The sequence below is a fragment of the Lemur catta genome, chromosome 1 (assembly GCF_020740605.2).
Source record: "Lemur catta isolate mLemCat1 chromosome 1, mLemCat1.pri, whole genome shotgun sequence".
Classification (NCBI taxonomy): domain Eukaryota; kingdom Metazoa; phylum Chordata; class Mammalia; order Primates; family Lemuridae; genus Lemur; species Lemur catta.
In genome coordinates, this window is record NC_059128.1 from 128,444,329 (window position 1) to 128,458,707 (window position 14,379).

A 14,379-nucleotide genomic window follows, 5' to 3' on the forward strand; every position below is an offset into this window, starting at 1 on the left:
CTAGGATAGTCTGGGGCCTCGAGCTGCTTCTAGAATAGGCTCTTGTTTCCTACAGCAGTAGACAAAACATACGGACAAGCACCTAGAGCCATTTCTGACTGACCACACTTTATAACAAGGAAGCGAGGGACTGTGGCACAGAAAGGCCGCCCTGAGTAATGGCTATCATTTTGGTCCCAGATGCCAAAACAGAAAGTGCATTGCTAAACTTAGGTAAAACGTTTTTGTAAAAATGTTGCAAATACATTTACTTTAAAAAAAAAGCTTCCATTGCTCATCACACTGCTGTGTCCTAGGCTGGGCGGAGAGCAGGGATTTGGCTCTTCCAGCCCGTGGCTTAACTCGGAGGAGCCCTGGTTGCCTTTATTTCTGAAGTTATTGTCAGTATGAAGAGGCATGTGGTAAATACCCAGTTGTATCTGTGACTGCCTTGTGGCCTTGAAGTGAAACATCTAAAGTCACTGGTTCTCTATTACAGAGATTTAGCAGGGCCATTTTCTCATTCTATAGAGAGTAATTGGTCCCAGAGGATATGAACATACATGGGGACTGACAGTTGGCTCAATGCATTTCTCACTGCCAACACTGAGTCCTAGAAATGAAAAATTGTTAGACCTATTACTGTGAAAGCACATCCTTGGAATCCTTAGATTCTAGAAGTCATATGACAGCATTGATTTATTTGCTTAGAAATACATTTCCCTAGATACTAAAGTGTAAGTCTCTTAAGATGTTCTAAATGCCAGAAAGAGAAAGAGACATTTGTTCTTAATTTACAATTATGTTCTCACAGAGTTGAGAGACATTAACTGTCTTGAGTCAATTGGTATAATGTGTCTTGTAGAATATTTTGCACTTAGTGTAAATATTATTTTATATTAGTAATACCACTTAAGAGTCACAATATATGTTATTGCTTAGGCTGGTGTTTTAAAATCTTAACATGCAACCCATTAGTAGATTGTGAAATCAATTTAATGGGTCTTGACCAACATTTTTTAATGAAATAAAATATAATAGAAAATAAAGTGAATACATTATATATAATTGTAAATATTGTTCTGTGAAACTTGTTTTAGTTGTCTGTGTGTGTGTATTGAATCGCAATGTCAAAAACATTTCTTATAATGGATCACAGGCAAGAAATGGTTGAAGAACCATTGCAATAGGCTGTGTGCACCATTAAGCTATTTCAAAATTTATTTGTCAAATCCTTTTTTGAATATACCCAATTCAAGCTTAAAGTTTTAAAATATTTATTAGTAAAGATGTTTTTCACTGACCTGGTAAGTAGTTGTGTATAATAGGCTGGATGCCATTTTAAGAGAATATATGTTTATAGGCATAGAGACATTAAAAAAAAACATATATTTTAATCTAGAAAATATTAATGATGGAGAAATAATGTTAACAATATGGTGTTGTTAAAAAACCATTTTCTCTGTCTGGATCTTATTGGTAGTTTGAATGATATCTAAGTTATTACATAAAGGCTATTCATAGAAGTAGAATATATATATTAAATTTCATTGTATTTGAAATGTCAAATGTTTAAGCACAGTTTTTTAAAAATATCTGTGTAGCATTCACACAGGTTTTATTTTTGTCTCTTTTTTATGTCTAAATTAACTCTGACAATCACATACAATGCAAGGCTCAGTATCTTTCCTTCGAATGCTGTTGGAGACAGAACATTACAAATATTTCCCTTAAAGCAAAGCATCGATATAGTGATAAAGTATGAGATAACCCACCAATGAGAATATCCAATATAAAGAATGTGAATTCAAGTTTTCTGCAGCCAAATGGTATTAATGTGTTGCTATGCTTTGAATGTATCTCTCAAATTTTATGTGTTGGAAACTTAATCTCTAAATTCATATGTTAATGAGTAGATAGCTAAAGTAATCCGAGTGGGGCCTCCATGATGGGATTGGTGGCTTTATAAGAAGAGGAACAGAGACCAGAGCTGGCACAGTCTTGCCCCCTCACCATGTGATGCCCTGCACCATCTCCCGACTATGCAGAGAGTCCCTACCAGCAAGAAGACCCTCACCAGATGTAGCCCTTCAACCTTGGACTTCCCAGCCTCCAGAACTGTAAGAAATAATTTTTTTCTTTATAAATTACCCAGTCTCAGATATTCAGTTACAGCAACAGAAAACAGACTAAGCTATGTATTGATTTAACATATAAACTTTTCTGTTTCTTTTTTCCTAGGGGTACATATTGCATGCTCATGCCCATAGCTAATATTCAGAATGTGGTTATTTCTTAAAAGACTGCAGACTAGTAGACTGTAGAGTAGGTATCTAATCAACCTAATTGTTTCGTGATAGGCAAGAACTAATATAACTTAACTGATTACAGAAATCAATTTTCAACCTCTTAATGTTTTAAGTTTCTAGATTTCTTGCCTAATTCAATCATAATGATATATCCTGTAGGAATAGACATACTTTGACTAAATCTACCATAAAAACATAGTCACCTAAAATTGTTTCCTTTCAAATATATTTCTGTCCAAATTGCCTTAAAGTTAACTAACTGTTAAGAATCTATTTAAATTTAGCTCCTTTTGGCCCTGCAGTGGCCAAAAACAATAGGAGTGTAGAAAATGTCTAATGGATTCATTGGTAATTCTGTGAATTCCTGAAATAGTATAAATACTATAAGCCTCAAAAGCCATAAGAAAAAAAGCAAAACAAACCACAGATTTGCTTGCTTAGGCACAAGATGAAAAATACCATCTCCATTTGTTGTTAACAAGTTTGTCCAGAAATTCCTAACAAAGTTTACATTGACAGAGTTTGTAGTACTGGCTGTCTTAAGATAACCAAACTGAAGATAATTTCACCAGCTTGTTTATATGTCACAGGCTTCACAGTATCAACCACCAACCAGCATGCACACGATTGCTTGTTCTAAACTTTTGGAACCCATTCATAATACTGGGAGATCTTTTCTTAAAAAGTACTGGGGAAAATTTCCACCAATTTACTGATTTGGTCACTTTACTTATTGTCACTGCCTTTTTTCCCTGATGTTGAGATTTTGGAGCTTCTATAGGTGCCTTGCTTTTGTTGCATAGTAGATACAGAAGATATATGTTTTCAAAGTGTGTTCATTGGATAGCCTCACTCACAATAATACTTAATTGTTTCCTGGTTGGAGAAAGAGAAGTCTGGTTCAATCCCATAAATGTGTGTGTGCAGGGCAAGTCCTCACTTCTGAACCATGAACAATTATCTAGCCAAGTCATTTCCTTAACCTTATAAATTTACTATATATGTATTATCATTATTACAATTTCAGACTTCACTAAAGTTGTATGTCTTTATGGGATCTTTCTTTGACCAATCTCAATTGTTTCCAGAGCATACTTATTTATAATAGGATCTTGAATTCACATAGCATCTAAGTAATTAAAAACAGAAAATTACATACCGACGGAGAATTTGTGGGCACTTTACCTTTGTGAATGGCAATGTTAAGTTAATGGACATATTATTCAATGAAGTCTAAAGAATTCAGAAAATACTAGCTCAGAAAAAAAAATAGTGTGCATTTTTTAAGAACATCAAGAAAGAACAAATTATCGCTTGAAAATTCCTGTTAGTTACTACCATGTTGTTTTGATCAGCAAGAAACCAATGAGATCTTTTTCTCACAAGGGTTTTCTTTTTTTTTTTTTTCTTATCATGGCAAAAAAATGTACTATAAACATTGTCACAAAACTTTGAGGATGTTTCCAGCAAGGAGAGAGTACCCTGCAAAGCATATTGTAAAACCTGGGAAAAGTCTCGCAAGGGTTCAAAACAGGAGCAGCCTATGGGCAGGAACACAGGGAGTGACTCCAGATGACCAGGGGCAAAAGCCCTTGAGCTTGTCGTGTGACTCTCTGTGGAGAGAATTGTGTCTATGCACATCTGAGAGGCCACAGTGAGATTTTTTGTTTCCACCATATTGTAGACTTAATAAATCAGGACAGCATGCCATGTTTTGGCATCAAGTTCTTCTTCAACTATTTTCTTTTTAAATTACTAAAAGGCTTTGACAACTACAGTCTGCCTAAATTGGAGACCTTGAATGATAGTCCTAATGGTCACTTTCTTTTCACAACTCAGACAGCTGCAGATCAAGGCAATTTTAATTTTAAATTGATTGCATTGGGGATAAGATTGGCATTCAACTATAACTTCAAAATGTATACAGAGTACAACTACTGCTGTTTCCCTCCACTGCTCTTGCTCTGGTCCAAGCCACTGTCCTGTCTCACCTGGCACGTGGCAATAGGCTCGCAGAAGGCCTCACACTCTCTAGACCAGGTAGACAGGGTGCACCTGATGAAACAGAAGTGTGAGCGGCCCACACCTCACCTAGAGCTTCACCTGGAATCTCCATGGCATGTCATAGGATGTTGCATCCCTCCTGGAAACAGACTTATTGTGGTCCAGGGCAGAGTGTGTGTGGCACTGCGTGCAGCAGTTTGGAATAAATGCAATGGCCTACACATCGTTAGGATCTGGCTCCCCCGTATCAACTCTCTGGGTCTTTTTGCTGATCCCCAAATATGCCAGAAGCTCTCACCTCAGGGAGTTTGCACTCTTTGTTCTTCCCCTGGGAACACACCTTCCCCATGGACCATCCTGGCTGTTCCTCACCTCCTTTAACTCTTTCCTTGGCTGTCACCTCATCACAGAGGCCTTCCTGACATACCCAATTTAAAATTGCATCTCTGTCAATATCCCCTATCTTCTTTCTGTTTTTACTTTTTAAATTTTAATGAATAGACTTTATTTTTTTAGAGCAGTTTTAGATTCAAAGCAAATTTGAGCAGAAAGTACAGAGTTCTCATGTTACTCCCTTCCATGCCCCACCCTCTGCCCCTCCCCACCATCACATCCCCCACCAGAGTGGTACATTGTCACAATAAACCTCCATTTATACATGATTATACACCAAAGTCCACAGTTTACGTTGAGTTCACTCTCAGTGTTATGCATTCTATGGGTTTGAACAAATGGATAATGACATGTATCCACCATTACAGTGTCTTACAGAGCAGTGTCACTGCCCTAAAAGTCCTCTGTGCTCTACCTGTTCATCCCTCCCCCTCTCCCCCAGAACTCCTGCAAGCACTGTCTTTTTATTGTTTCCATAGTTTTGCCTTTTCCAGAATACTCTGTAATTGGATTCACATAGTATGTGGACTTTTCAGATTGGCTTCTTTCACTTAGTCATATGCATTTAAGGTACCTCCACATCTTTTCATAACTTGATAGCTCATTTCTTCTTAGCACTGAGTAATATTCCATTGTCTGGGTGTACCAGAGTTTATTTATCCATTCACCTACTGAAAGACTTCTTGGTTGCTTTTGGCCCTTTTGGTTTTTTCCTCCATAGTTCTTATCACCATCTAACATACTCTTTATTTAATTTACTTAATTTTTGTTTGTAGCTCTCACCTTCCCAACTCTAGTATAATCTCCCCAAAGTTAAGGATTTCTCTCCCATATCCCAGCACTTAAACAGAGCTTGCCAGTGCATAGCAGATGTGCAAGAAGTCTATGTTCAATGAAAGAGTAAAAAAAATACATTTTCCAAAAGGTGCAAAAGTTAATAAATTTAGTTCCAACCATATGCTACAATAAAATATATAAAGTACATTTATAGCTATGCTAAAGTCACAGAAAATACTTATCAAAGATGTATCTAAAGCGCTTAGCCTGGATCCTGGATAATAAGTAGGATTCTTCAGGTATCTGCTTTCTATGAAAATGTGAGCTCCCTGAGAGCAGAGACACATTCTATCTTATTCACCTCTGTATTCTGAACACCAAGAACAGAGCCTGGTACATAGTAGATCCTCCAACAATATTTGTTAGATTAATAATGGTTTTCTTATTTAATGATTTGTTAATTTACCTGTCATGTGCTTTTAGTGGATCAAAGTGGTGTTTAATAATAATTTTTTTTCTGAAGTAATGACATAACCACAACCATAATTCACCATGCTATTTGGTCCAAGGTCAACTGTAACTTACTACCACAATCTGAAAAATAACATTATTATTAAACCTTCACCATGGGTGTTACCAGTATATTGGTTAAAGCAATGGTCAGCAGAAAATAATCTATTTATATGAAAATGTTTTATGAATGTATCACATGCTAAGGGGAAAAATTCTAGGAGAAAAAACAAAAGAGACAGATGAATGTCCTCAATGGCTATGGACTTTGAGTGGCCAAAGACTATTCACTTTAAAAAATTAAAAATAAAATGCAATAAAATAGTCCTCTACTAGAAGTGGCAGATGTGGAAAATATCAGTAAAGACATAAAATAGGATGACAAAGAATTCTTTAATAGACACATCCTCTTGTCCTGAACAACAAAAATTTAAAACAAGAGAGCCTCTATCTTGAGAAAGTATGTAAGGATGTATTGCACAAATGAAAAATGTGACGTCTTTATAGATGTATATAATATACAGTGAGTGGGGGAGATCTTATAAACTTACCCATCATTGTTAACATCTGATACAACAACAGTATATCCAAAATAAGATGCCATCTGCAAAAGAAAACCTTAAGATGACATATTTTGTGTTTAACAGTCATTTTTATAGTTACCTCTCAATTATTCCTGAAAGATTTATCTCATTGTGGTACCTTTTTTTGCATTTAACTTCATAGATTCTTGGACATGGACAGAGTCTTTGAGTCATTTAGTCTAACCCCTGGTGCAATGAATAATTTTCCCCATAATAACCCTGACATCTGCTTGGACATCCTCTGGAGATACTCAACAATTGGCCCATTCAACTTGTGGACACAAATACTAGAATGTTCTTTGCTAAATTGGGCCCTTCTATAACTTCTAGTTCTTAATCCCTCCTGTTTCTGCAATCTTAAATCTCACAGAAAAAATTTAATTCCACTTCCGGATGAGGTCTCCTATGAAAATATTTTCACTTGGTTCAGTAGCCAGCCCCTCTTTCTTAGTGAAACCACATGTGGTCCCAAAGAACAGATGATACTTGTGAATGCACTGATGGAGAATAGCAAGGTAGGACTTGAGCTCTCTGTTTTGGGCTCTTTATATTATTGAAGCATAAAAGCAGTTTTAATTTTGGGGGACCACACATCTCAGTGTCACTTTATATTGAGCTCATACTCAACAAAAGCTCCTAAGTCTTTTCCATGAACGTAAGTAGTGTATCATCATCTCCCCACATTTTATCTCTGAAGCTTTTGTTTTTTAACCTATGTTTTGAGGATTTATAATCTTTTCAGATTTGGCCCATAGTTTGTTTCAGTTTGCCAATTTTGTTTCCATAGTGTGCTATCCAAAGTTAGCCTCCCTTTATATAGTAATTTAATCAACATACAACCCACGGGAGACTTTGGTCTGTTTTGTTTACTCTTCTATCTGCACTTCCTGAGCAGTGTCTGGGCTAAAGTAGGCAACAGGTACCAAATACTCTTTGCAGAGAGAATGAATACATGAGTTGACAAGTGGCATGCAATAACTCAATTCTCCCACCTCTTTTCTCTATTCCAAACATATACAGTGAAATTCTTCCTCATGTGGCGTTGTGTGGCCTTCACTCATAGGAATTTCACCATTTATGTATTAAGTTCTGAGGTTCAGAATTATAAAACTAGATGGTCTTGAGGACAGAAAGTTACAGAAATGCCAAATTTAGCAATGTTTAAAAAGCTTCTAATGATAAAAATGTAAAAACAGATCTGTGAGAAGGAGAAGTAGTGCTAGATTTTCATTTTAATTACTACCACGTAGGAATAGTTACTCAAAATTTATAAATACATCCAACTTCACTATCATCTCAGCTGTATTTCTCCATACCTTTCATAAGAGTATCATGAGAGATGTAAAATGCTTTGTTGAAAATTTCAGAGTAATAGACTAAAGGCCCCAAATTTTAGCAAAAAGGTATCAAAAACATTTTTCGTCCATTAAAAATCTCTGCTAATTAAAGTTTCTTGACAAATCAGTCATTTAAAATGTATATCTCTAGCTAGGAGTTGAGCATTTTGGGATTTTAAACCATGATCTGGAAGGTCAAGATGTAACTTGCCACGGTTCAAGTGTGAAGCTTGCTAGAAACTCAGTCACCTGGCCTGGTGATACAGAGAGGAATTTCATCGCCAAAACAAATTCAACTTGCAATGGGCTCCCTTAGATGGCAGTCCCACATTCAGTGTTGAAAGAAATGTGGCAAATTTCACCAGGTGTTACCCAGGAAAACACAGGGTAGTGTTTGTTGAGAAAAACAAATAAAACATATCTCTAAGAACCCCAAAATTCAGGGCAGGAGACTGGAATATCAAGAAATGCTGATAGGGTTTCCACTCTGCTCCAAGTGTATTTGTCAGGGCTTTGGAAAAGAAAGAATTTCAGAAAGGCAGACTAGAACCTGTAATCAGTGTCTGGGACTTTTAGCTGGCCCTTTCAGAAACTACGTGTCAGCCACCTGAGCCAGCATCACACATCAAGGTAGATTCCATTCCATTCCGTAAAAGCAAAATGCCACTAAGTTCTGGGGTCTGAGAACAATCTTATATTGCAGGCCCTGTTTAGAGTGTCTGGTGGTGAGCTCTTGGTCACTGCCCTTCCTCCATCTAAGATGTCACTGGCCACTCTTGGGTTCCACTCTGTTGGCAAGAGTCAGCGACCTTGCGCTTCTGCCTCTCTGCCTTGCTATCACTGCAACCCTCTCCTGATCCTCGATGTGTGGAATTTTGACAAACTGTCCATTCTGGTTCCTTCCTCGAAGGGACTAGAAATTGCTCCTTACCTACTGCATTAGCTGGGATTCTGTTGAGAATGGATCAATTGCGTGAAAATAGTATACCACCATTTTCTCCACCTAAAATGGTCTGAGGCCACACCTCATCCACCATTCTGCTTTTTTCTGGGGATTGTTACCTGGTAAATCTTGCCACGTTTCTTTAAACACTAAATTGGTACTGCCATCTAAGGGAATCCAATTGTTAGTTGTATTTGTTTGGGCAACCACTCTTCTCTCTTCTTCAATTTGAATTTAATTAATTTTAGATTTATTGCTTTCCCAGTTTTGTTTGCATTTAATTTTAAATTAAATTTGTAGTTCTGTTTGTAAATAGTCACATATGAGCTACAAACACAAGGAATTTATTGATTTTAGATTTGTCCTATATTTAAACCTGGAGACCAGGAATCTACATGTTACTGAAATAGATATGCAATAGTATATGATCATTGTAAGCATACATATTTGCATGCATGTCAAATTATAGAAGATTTAATACCACATGGGAATTTGTTTTTCATTTAATCCCCAAGCTTTTTGGCACCAGGGACCGGTTTCTTGAAAGACAATTTTTCCACGTACCAGGAGAGTGGGGTGGTTTCAGGACGATTCAAGTGCATTATATTTATTGTGTACTTTATTTCTATTATTATTACATTGTCACTTGCCACTCACTGATAGGGTTTTGATATGAGTCTGTAAGCAATTGACTTATTATGGTCTCTGTGCAGTCAAACCTCTCTGCTGCTGACAATCAAAATTTGCAGCCACTCCCCAGTGCTAGCATCACCACCTCAGCTCCACCTCAGATCATCAGACATTAGATTCTCGTAAGGAGCCACAACCTAGATCCCTCGCATGCACAGTTTACAGTAGGTTTGCACTCCTATGAGAATCTAATGCCCTGCTGATCTGACAGGAGGCAGAGCTTATGCGGTGATGCCAGTGATGGTGAATAGCTGTAAATACAGATGAAGCTTCGCTGGCTCGCCTGCTGCTGTGTGGTCTGGTTCCTAATAGGCCACAGACTGGTACTGGTCCACTGCCGGGGGTTGGGGATCACAGAGCTAAAGGAAGGGGCCAGGAAACAGGGTGGAAGGGAATTAACATTTCTTTGGGAGTGGTGTGGGAGGGAATCGTCTAAGTAATCTGCAAGCCTTGATTTATTGCATTTTCAAAGGGAGGTTGGGAGATAGATATTTTAGTCTTGCTTTGCAAGTAGGGCTCAAAGAGGTCACATGGTTTTCCTGTGGTGTCACACAACTCATGAGTGGTACAGTGGGAACTGGAAATCTGATCTGTCAACTGTGGAAGTCCAGGCTCTTTCTCTTATCATTTCTTAGACCAGTACCTTCATGTATTTCTAGACGATTGAAATGTTCACCTCCACACAAAACTGCTTCCCACTGTACTTAGAACAAAATCCCTGGTCCCACTAGGATGGAGTGAATAGCCCTTGCCACCTCCATCCTAAACTCCTATGTCCCTCTTGCTTATAGACACAGTGACCTTCGCTCTGCTCCTCAGACACGCCCAGATGGTTCCTGTTCAAAAGCCAGATTCCTACTAGCTGTTCCCCTGTCAGGAGTGTCCTGGACAAGACAGCGTAGTTGCCTCTCTCTTGTCATTCACATCTCAGCCAAAATGAGGCCTCCCTGACACCCCACTCTAAGAGCTTCCTTGCCACCTCCCTCCCACATTATTACTGTTTTATCTTCTTTATGTTACGAATCCTAATGAACTGTCCTACCCCCACCCCTGCCCTGCCACCTCACTGCTGCCTGAGAGCTGGGATTTTACTATCTGATGCACTATTGCACCCCCAGTGCCTAGGACAGTTTCCAGCATGTAGTAGGTGCTCAATAAATACTTGTTGAATGAATGAATAAATGATATAACTATTATAGTGTACTATTGGCACAGAGTGATATTAATTATTTGCTATTAAAATGTCTGTACCTGTTCACCAGTGAAATTCTGAATAAAGGTCATATCTGTAGAGTTAATTATTGAGACCTGAAATTATAGAAATTAGATAGGTTACAGCATTTGACATAGAATTGGAGAACTTTTTAAAAAGATTACAACTTGAATCATACAAAATTTTTTGTGAAGAGTGATAAATGGTTAGCTATATGTGAAACAAAGATAAAAGCCCACAAGAATGATCTTTAAAAAAAAGCCAGTTGAACCATTTGTTTATAGTTAAGTCTGGGCTACTTTCAGACAAAATGCCTACTTATTAATCTCAGGTGGGGAAATAAAAGCTGAATTCAATAATGCTGAGAGCAAGTAACATGGTGGTTAATTTAGCTTATTTAATCAGGATTTTTGTCTAAATCCATTTCTGTTCTCATGCTCTTATAAGAAATTGATAACTATGGCTCTTTGCAAGAAAAATGAGATTTTAAAATGCTATCCACATAGCAAAAGCATTCCTTTTAATTCTACTCAGTCAACCATTATGTTTTCTAGATACTTTTTAAAAGATAAACTTCATTCAAAATATAAGTTTTTCTTTTCATAAGGTCTATTTATTTTCTTTTCCTAATTTCATGGTAACTAGTTGTAATGGGTTTGACTGGTGATCCCCCCCCCCCTTAATTCATGTCCACCTGCAAGCTCAAAATGTGAGCTTATTTGGAAATAGGACCTTTGCAGATGAAATTAGTTAAGGATCTTGAGAAGAAATCATCACAGGTAGGCTCTAAATCCAATGACAGGTATGCTTATAGAAAGAAGAAGGGACACTCCTACATACAGAGGAGAGAAGGCAGAAAACCACCTGAGGACAGATGCAGAGGTTGGAGTGATGCTGCCAAAGCCAAGCAATGCCAGGAGCCATCAGAAACCAGAAGGGGACAGTAGGATCCTTCCCTAGATGCCTTGAAGGGAGCGTGACCCTGCCCACAACTTGAACGAATACACTGGTGAAATAATGATGGATTGCATTTCTACTATTTGAGACCTATTAAAGTGTTGATCGTTAACAATGGCACCCTCTGCAATTATTCCTAAATTATGCCCGTGGGTAGGGCCAGCTTCATGGGTGTGTGACTTGTGCAGTCACCCATGGCCCTGTGCTTAGATGGGTCCTGCCCTTGGTTTAATGCTCTACTGTCACTGTCCTGAATTTTTTAATAATTTTTGAACCAGGGGCTCTGTGTTTTCATTTTGCACCAGGCCCCACCAGTTATGTATCTGTTCCTGCACAGAGATCAGAAAGAATTTAGCCTTGCTCGTTTTCCTTCCTTATTAGTAGGCAAACAGCATGAATCAGTAGAAGGTCATTAGTAAAGGAAACTTAAAAAGACTTAAAAGTTGCATGAAAGAAAACATTTCTCTGCATATATAGATGTCCCTCAACTTAACAACGGTTCAACTTTATGATGGTATGAAAGAATACATATTCAGTAGAAACTGTACTTTGAATTTTTATTTTTTCCCAGGCCAGTGATCCGTAGTATGATACTCTTACTTGAGATATTCAACATGTTATTATAAAATAGGCTTTGCATAGATGATTTTGCCTAACTGTAGGCTAATGTAAGTGTTATAAGCATGATTAAGGTAGGCTAGGCTAAGCTGTGATGTTCAATAAGTTAGATGTATTAAATGCATTTAGACTTACAATATTTTCAACTTATGATGGGTTTATCAGGATGTAACCCCATCGTTAAGTCAAGAAGCATGTGTACAAGAAAACATCCTATAATGCATTCTCAGTACTCACATATCCAAAATTCTGTGCTCCTCTTGGAACCCCGGCAACCAATTCTGGGGATAAAAATAGTCATTTAGAAGGGAAATTACATATATATTTTAAGGCCACATAACAAATAAGTGGGTAAAGACAGTGCTTTTTGAATGAGTGACCATCATGTAGAAGGCTGGAGGCTTAAAGTCAGGGCTTTGCATTTACTGTTCCATTAGCTTTTGCTTTTTCTACAGATTATAGAAAACAGAAGAACAAAAGTTGTACTTTGCCATTTACCAGTCTTCATCACCAGTCTCCAGTCATTTCTGCCTCTAGAACACGAGCCTGGCTTCTCAGGTCTGCATATCATTGGTAAATTAGATCTCCTGCTCTGATTTCTCCAGCTTTCACTATGGGGACATCTTTTGTACTAGTCTAAAAATTACAGCTCTGGTCACACTAATACATTAAAACAACTTTGGTTGCTAAGGAAAAGACACATAGCATAAATTGTATGAGGCTGGCCTTCTAGAGCTGTTTGATTAGGGGACAGTCTGATTTCTTTCTTTCTTTTTTTGGATCGCAGGCATAATTAAATTGTATTTATTCCTTGGCTAAACCTTTCTGGACTTCTCCTATATTTTGATAAATTCCAGAATCCTTTCTATGACCTATAAGAGTCAACATGATCTGGGCCCTAACCTTTTGTATAATTCAATCTCATTTTAATATCAGTATCAAAGTCTGACCAGCCAAACTGAGGTCCTTGAACGCTACAATCTTTTCCATGCCTTAGAATACAGAAATTGATTCCTATGTCTGGCCCCTCCCCCATCCTTCCAGATTCTATTCAAATGTTCCCTCATCACCAAAGCTTCCCTTACTATATGTTGATAACTTTTTCTTAGCACTTATCACAATTTAATTAGGTATTCTGTGTTCATTATTTAATGTCTATCAGCCCAATGGATTGCAGACTCTGAGATTAAGGACCATTTGTTCACATCTGCATGCTCAACACTTAACACAGTGCACAAAAAATGTTTGATGAATGAATGGTAAATGCCTCAGGAGAGAGAAAAATAAGATGATGTAAAAGTTGACAGAAAGAAGCTAAAGAAAGATTTCTGGAGAAGATGAAATTTGAAATTGGCTTAAAAAAATAGCATTTGGCCACTGGAAGGTAGGGGTGGGGTACAGGATCAAAGGATTGAAGACAAAGGGGACAGCCAAAGCAAAGTAGAGAAGACAGAACATGAGGGGCATATGTGAGAACAGGGATTAGTTGCTTCTGTTATTTTGAGTTTGGGCATGTCCAAGGGAAAAAAAGGAAATAATGTTGGGTGTTAGATTGGAGTCAGGTGGGGAGTATAGTTTTGGACATGTCCAATATGAGACACTAGAAATTAAAGCAAAAAGAAGGATCTTGATTTCTCAAATTCAATCTGTCACTAACAGCATAGCTCTTGTCTAAGTTATTCAATCATTTGCTTATTTTTCATTCATAAAATGGGACTACTGCTCTAATTTTTGTTGCTTAACTAGACTTTTAGACTTTATAAAGATATTCATTCTTATAAAATTCTTTGGGACTTAAAAATAAAATACTACACCAAAGTGTATTTTTTTCCCTATGAAATATTTTCATAGACATTTTGGGATTCCATGAATATTCATTTTGTATAGCAAAGAAAATCACATTGACAAAGGCCTTTTAATGTCATTTTACCTTTCCCCCCATGCTTTATAAATGACTTAAATTCAACGTGTCTCTCACCTTGCTGAGAATCTCCAGTAAATTCCCCAGCAGCAACTGAGTATCCTGTTTTCAACAAAAGAAACAAGCTAACCATGCTTGATAACT

General features: G+C 37.5%; 1 protein-coding gene across 1 annotated transcript in view; it reads right to left on the reverse strand.

Annotated features, from left to right (window-relative positions):
- ITGA8 (integrin subunit alpha 8) overlaps positions 1-14,379 on the reverse strand; it is a 155,240-nt gene that overhangs the window by 99,909 nt on the left and 40,952 nt on the right. Inside the window, exons 8-11 of the mRNA XM_045534060.1 lie at positions 14,293-14,337; positions 12,552-12,595; positions 10,778-10,834; positions 6,524-6,576 (exon numbers count right to left, since the gene is read on the reverse strand). Of these exons, the coding sequence (XP_045390016.1) occupies positions 6,524-6,576; positions 10,778-10,834; positions 12,552-12,595; positions 14,293-14,337 (199 nt within the window). The remainder of the gene's footprint in view (positions 1-6,523; positions 6,577-10,777; positions 10,835-12,551; positions 12,596-14,292; positions 14,338-14,379) is intronic.